The 6,687-nt window shown below is 44.7% G+C and overlaps 1 protein-coding gene across 1 annotated transcript; it reads right to left on the minus strand.

The window, feature by feature from the left end:
- Positions 1-568: 568 nt before the first annotated feature.
- LOC109463513 (fibrinogen-like protein 1) lies at positions 569-4,049 on the minus strand. The gene is made up of 3 exons (XM_019760345.1): positions 3,891-4,049; positions 3,037-3,132; positions 569-1,816 (listed from the first exon to the last, which is right to left on the minus strand). The coding sequence occupies exons 1-3, from the start codon at positions 4,018-4,020 to the stop codon at positions 984-986; spliced, it is 1,059 nt and encodes a 352-aa protein (XP_019615904.1). The 5' UTR covers positions 4,021-4,049; the 3' UTR covers positions 569-983.
- Positions 4,050-6,687: the final 2,638 nt, after the last annotated feature.

The raw sequence follows: 6,687 nt of genomic DNA on the forward strand, positions 1-6,687 counted from the left end.
ATAGTATACAACGCACGATTACAAGTAATGTTGATGTGGACAACAAAAACGGTCATCGCTCGTATTCCCTGCCTTCCTAACAGAAAAGATGGTTGAAATGAGACTTGCTGTAAAATCTTTTCACCCGCGCTGTTTAAGCGAACGCCAGTTGCGACAGTAAAACCACATCTTTCCAGGAGGTAGGAAAGTAAGAAAAACTCTACATGTACTCACCCCTCCATGTTGTCAGTCGAAATGGTGGGAACATCTGATTTACATAACTATAACATAGTCCGACTGTGCCATTTTGTTCTACAGGTAACTCGTAGTTTCCAAAAAGACCCATAGTTTCTTCTTTAGAAGCTTAAGGCTGTAGATACAAGAGTAGAGTAGTTTTCGTCGGCCAGCGTTTTTTTAAAATCATCCCTAACAGTTAGGTAATATACTATGCTACTGTAGAATCGGGTATATTGTTACCTGTAAAATAACTCCATAAAGTAACTTGCTTTGGAATGAAAAAGGAAACAAACATTAAAACAACAAAGACACAAGCACTGTAGCAATACTCTTTATTGCGATTCAACCCTGATACAGCCTGACAGGGAAACGTTTCAAACATGGCAAACCAGCTAGTGTACCATCTATTAGGAAAGTCAAGAGTTTTATAAAGAATGACGATCTCATGTTATCTAAATGAACCAAATCAAATTTAAGTGTCTTTCAAGGTTATCATAGTAACAAGATAACATTGTCAATTCAAAGTATGGATCGATTAATATGTGGTGTGTGGGATTATATATTGGCGAGCTGAGTATATGCTGACTGACTGATACAGAGGAACAATATTTCTTGTTGAATATATTTCTTTTACCAAAACTATAAGTTTTATGATTTCCCACATTCAAGAAAAATTGAGACAGAGTGAGAGTGGGAAGATGGTTTGCTCAAACGTTAACACTTTGTTTTGAATCCTCGACCTGTCAGCTGGGTTAGTGTCCGGCACCTCAAGGCTGGAAGTTGGCAGGACGGACCATCATTTTGGACTTTTTAAGATATGAGCTATAGGAGCCTCCAAACCGGTGCCAACAGATGCCGGCGCCACTTTGACTGGTATGGTCAGAGGGGCGCAGGTACGGGCCGTTCAGGGCAGATCCAGCACAGTGATGGTACCACCACCCTCCCGTGTAGGCAGTCGAGCGAACAGCACACGATCCGCTATGGGAATCATGGTCTGCATTCCTAGCACTAAAGCCCTGACCCGAGAGGTAGCCACCGTATGATGATGAGTCTGATAAGTAGAACCCATCCCCAGCCGTCCCACTGTACCCACCGACAGAAAGGCGATAGTAGGAACTACTACTCCCCACCGAGAATGAAGAATACTTGGCGTACTTGACCACACTGTCCCAATCTTCCATCTCTATGTACAACTCGTACGCGTCTTGACTGGTTAACCGGTACATATTCTCCAACCCCAACCACTGCTCCCCATTGGCTGACCCAAACCCGTACTGAAAGTCACCCCAAGGTCGGTTAAAGTCGATAGACCCGTCAAACCTCCTCTGTATGACCGTCCACCCTCCCCCATCTGTGGTCTGATCACAGTATACAGAGATCGGGCTGGTCAGACCTACAGGCATGATGTCGTGGACACCACTAGATACAGCATTGAACAGGGACAGGGCAGTGTGGATGTCAGAACAGACGGAAAAGTAATTTGTGCGCCCGCTGAGGGCCAGGGAAACCAGGTCTGGCTGAGGAGGCTGGCTGTCCGAGTCGCCTGGATAAGGCTTGTCGTTGTCCGCTTGGTCCTCTCTTTCCACAGACAGTAGCGATTCTGTAAGGAAACATCAAATCTGGGGTTACTTAGACCCACAAGGCACAAGCTTTCCACGTGAGCACGGCATAACTTTTGCAATAGCAAAATAGAAAAGACAACAGGGCAAGCAAATAATGATAAACAAGCAATGAAACTCACAATTGTTGTAATACAGGTACACTAAGGCCGAAAGACAGCGTTTTAACTCCATGGCATAGTTAGAAAGTTTAAAATAATCCAGAGGTTTACAATAAATTTTTAAAAAATCTTAGTTTTAATACCTCCAGAAGGTTATAATGCAGACTACAGGCAATTTCATACATCACATGAACCTGACTAATGTTATCAGCAACGCTCTATGACTAGATAAGATATGTGATCACAATTATAATACAAAAGGCTCGACCCTTTCTTAAAGTACTGTATAAAGTCTAGTCTGAGAAGTATAGTATACAGTGTAGTATGAAAATCCCGCAAGGCTTAACTGCTATGGTGAACAACTGCTGTTGCTAAAGCTACGGTCACAACCCGCCGTACGTGCTTCTGCGTGCTGTCTACGTGCAAAAACGTGGGCAAACGTAGGGCATCCGTGCGTGGTGAGTACCGCCTCCGTACGGAATCCTACGGATTTGGGAGCACGCAGACACGCCGTAGAACTTAAAGTGCATGTAAAACTTTTTCTACGTGCGGTCTACGGATTCACCAGCCGTACGTGCGAGTGCGAGCGACGCGCGTGCCCCGTACGTGCCGTGCGGAAGAAGCACGTGTGAGTACGGCCTCCTTGCGGTAAAATTGCAATCGCACAGAGATCGTACGTTGTAAGCACGTACAACTCACTTACAACTTGCGCAACGTACGATGCACGCAACCGCTCACGGCCAGACGTGGCGTGCAGACCACACTCTTACACTTTGCGCAACCGTGCGAGTGACGTGCGTCGACGCCACTCCTTCCCCACGTTTTCAGAAAAAAAGTAGCAGACGTAACCTTCCAAAAAACGTACGGAGAACGCTGTGACCGCAGCTTAATTGTCGATACCACAACACATTCAGCAAGGGGATGTCATTTTCTTTTACCTAAAAGTACAGATACACAATAATCATAAAAACGCATAATCTTGAGCCCTATATCTAAAACCCGTAAAGCCTTCTGTGAGTTATATCTGTAAACACACATACGCCATATACACAATATTATCCTTAGTTATCCTTCCCTAGACTTAAAAGTCATGCACTAACCACAGATGTCGGGGTCGAGTGAACTGAGCATGCTCCCCGCAGCTCTGCACAGGTCCTTCATCGGAAAGGTGACATCGGGGCTTGGCTTGGTCAGAGCTGTATGGAGAAAATCATCTTATGAGATTAGGCCACACCGATTTAATTTTATGGATGACATCCGCGCGCGCATTGATTTTCGGCTGTTCTACAAAAAAAAAAAAAAAAGAAAGGATCACGTCCTCCCAGGTTCTGGCCTGGCTCTAGGCCTGGTTAGTCCATCGTAGTTAGCGACAATACGGAGGTGGTAACTATGCAGGACGGCACCCAGGCTACCGAAGTTCCACGACTCAAGAACTCAGTACATACCTACAGTGCCGATTCATACATTCCGCAAAAAGCCAGCATGTGCCGGCTTGTCGTATATGTCCCTATGTATCAGCTTTGTATTCCTGTGGTTTAGTGGCATTTTTATTTTTGCCGGATTTTTTTTTATCCGCCCGGGCGCACTAGTTTGGGGTTCTTCAGAGGATGTCATCCATAAAGATAAGGCAGTGTGGCCTTATGAGATCTAACGGGCCCGTCACATATAAGCTTGAAATAACAGCATTGGCAGTGAGTCCCTTCAATCTAAAATATTATATAACAGAGGTAAACTAGAATTCTGGGAACATACCTTAGTATAGAGTTTTTCTCCAATGTACAATTTGAACATAACTTGTAGCATTCACAGAGATATATGATATTGCACTAATGTAGGACTACAATATGATACCGCCCCTGGACCTGGATCGAATCTGGGTCTAAATATTCTGTACCGGTAAATTGATAACGAAACATATTGTACAAATAGATTCTATTTAGCATTCATCACCTACCGATTCCTTGGCATCCTTTCCGTATGAGGCACAAGTCGGAGGTGCTCCATGGAAGGTGCCGTGTGTCCTGCGATGTCCCACAGACGGAGCTGCAGACGGCAGTGATGAGGAGGATCAGGTACAGCATCATGGCGGCGGTCAGGCTGGTCTGGCTACAACCCTGATGTAGGCTCGTATTTAAACCTTCCCTACACCTGCCCGTATTTACACGTCACTTTAGACAGAAATAGCTTAGAATAAACTGACCTTTTGTCTGCTACTTCGTTCCTTCCTTTGTTAAAGTTGACTCAACACCGAGCGAGCCAAATGTACCAAGGAATTGCCCAATATATTTTAGACTGATAATCTTTTTGGCTATTTGTACAGCTATATCGTGTGTGTACTTTACACAACTCTTGTAATTCTACTGGTATAAAAATGATGGTTTGTTTACTTTACATAACCCAAGCACTTCTACCGGTACTTAGAAACAAGTTTACCTATATCAGTAACAACTCTTCCTGATTGTCTACATGTACCTCCTTTCCTTTATTAAAGTTGACCAAACACTCAGTTGAACTTATTTTACCATATACCAAGAAGACACAAAGCGTTCATGCCAGATGGTGGGAAAAGGATTTTATTCAGCACATGGTTTGTAAAAAGAGTCTAAAACGTTACATGTAGGAGCAGAAACGGTCCGACTCCAAACAACAAACGTCCTTCCCGACCTACGACAAAACAGAAAACATCACTTCTTCCTGTTACATGCCGATATTACAGATAACATTTCACACTTGCTATACATGTTATATTTTCTTTCTAGTCCTATATATATATAAACGTTAAGGGTACAGAAATATGTTAAAGTAAGAATAAACAGAACCTATCCGCCCGGACAGTGAGTTCAGCACCAAGGACAGAGCCGGCCGTTTTCTGTCTGTTTCCTTTCGCCTGGCCGAGATATGTTAGATATGGCGTTCAACCCTCCCAGTCCACCGTTCTTTATGAGTAAATCAGCACATTTATCAGCAAGGAACAATCTCTACACAAGTCCAGAAGCGCCATACTTTGTTTTCAAACACAATACCTCCATTTTTCATGGAGGTAATAAACTAACCACATAGTAACGTTAGCTTAGCCAATAAGTTACTGCCGTACTGAACAGTACCCGCCATTTTAGACTCGTTTCTACATGGTCAGTTTCAAAATCTCAAACCATCCCTTCGATTGATAACCCTGTGTGTTCTGTATGTGTGTTTGTGTGTATGAGATGGAAGATCTGATTTTGTTCTTCCCGCCGCCGCCTGTGTTTATGACGCGGTTCTGGAACAATGAGGCCGCCGGGAGATGTTCCATAACGACGCGCCGACCCGTCAACACAACAGCCTCGATGTCACAGAGAACGGCAGCAAAAATCAGCCGCTCCTCACAAAAACGATGGCGACGCTAACCAAGCTCTTTTCCCGATGCCTGTCCCTGTCATCACAGGTGCTGCCCGCTAGGGGGCTCCACATCCCCGCAGAAGGTCCCGGCTGGGACTTCATCACGGTAAAACTTGCCGCCAAAATCTTCTGTTTTCTTCCGTGCTGAACGTTGGTTCAGATTAACCCTGACATTCGGAAACTTTAGTGTACTTCTACCGTCCTGCTATCTTCCGTGCCAACAAACAGACAACCTGTTAGTTTGGGATGTTGTCTACTTTTTATCAATGAACGTTGATCGCTATTATTCTGTGGGTTCTTTGGGGGTAGAATTTGGGATTTTGATTGAAGTTTTCCCCCAGTGTTTGTTTGTTTATTTGTTATCTCGGGAGGTCTTCAGATTCGAAGACATTTACTGTACTATAAACCTGGTGGTGTCGGTACGTCCGTACGGTGTCTACAGAAACTACCTGCACCTGATGTTTTAATCAGCGAACGGTTTGATGATAGAAAAGACGTTTTTATTCCCGATCCTGTTGATATTTACGGGAACGGTTGTTGTTCCTCTCCGTGCGGAAGGGTCTGGGGAGGCTGGGGAGGCAGATTCCGGCACAAGACCAGCCGAGCCGCCGCCGCCCCGCCTGCTCACAGCCCGGCTTCAGTGTCAACGCCATGCTGTACCAGGTTTGTTTGTTTGTTTGCTTGTTTGTTTGTTTATTGATAAAATTTAAACTCAAGTCAGTCTGCTGAAAAATTTCCAGGGACGTCATGAGAGTCAGACAAAATATAACAATAGATAGAAGTTCTGATAAATTCTCAAATATACAGTCCTAGTAAATCTGCCTGGGGTCACAAATACGCTACACGGTTGTAGTTTTTTTTTTATTTATTTGCTTGTTATGCTACCTGTGTACCTTAGGAACTGCACTAGGAAATAGAAGATGTTGAGTTTTTGTCAGTAGCAAAAGCGAAAGTGTTGAACATGAATACGGCCCGCCAGGATGTCTTCACAGTCGAAGCGCCGACGTTCTAGAACACGCGTGGTGTCCAAAACAGCTGTCGACGGAGAGTTTACCAAAGTAAATACAAAATAACAATGCTTAAGCCAAAAAATGGCAAGGAAGACTTTGTTGGTGTTAAGTAGAGTACCTGAGTAGATAGATGTTTAGCGACTTGTTCTGGTGTCCCCCAGGCCGCATTGGACGGCGCTGAAGACGCCCTGAACGTGCACGGCGAACCCACCGGATCTGCACTAAAGCTGCTGGAGGCAGCGGAGGCCTTCAACGTCTCGCAACCTGCAAACTGGTGCCTGAAGGTACGGCAGGACAGGAGCCATGCTCAGGCACGGTTCTGGATGGTCCACGCGTATCCAGAACTGTAACTGTGGCAAATCT

This window comes from Branchiostoma belcheri, unplaced genomic scaffold, assembly GCF_001625305.1.
Source record: "Branchiostoma belcheri isolate BF01 breed outbred unplaced genomic scaffold, Haploidv18h27 scaffold127, whole genome shotgun sequence".
Taxonomy (NCBI): domain Eukaryota; kingdom Metazoa; phylum Chordata; class Leptocardii; order Amphioxiformes; family Branchiostomatidae; genus Branchiostoma; species Branchiostoma belcheri.

Excerpts from the sequence above, each read along its gene's own strand:
- LOC109463513 (XM_019760345.1), bottom strand. The coding sequence starts at position 4,020 with ATGATGCTGTACCTGATCCTCCTCATCACTGCCGTCTGCAGCTCCGTC. Across the intron at positions 3,133-3,890 it reads GAAAGGATGCCAAGGAATCG|CTCTGACCAAGCCAAGCCCC; the intron begins GTAGGTGATGAA and ends TTCTCCATACAG. Across the intron at positions 1,817-3,036 it reads ACTCGACCCCGACATCTGTG|AATCGCTACTGTCTGTGGAA; the intron begins GTTAGTGCATGA and ends GTTTCCTTACAG.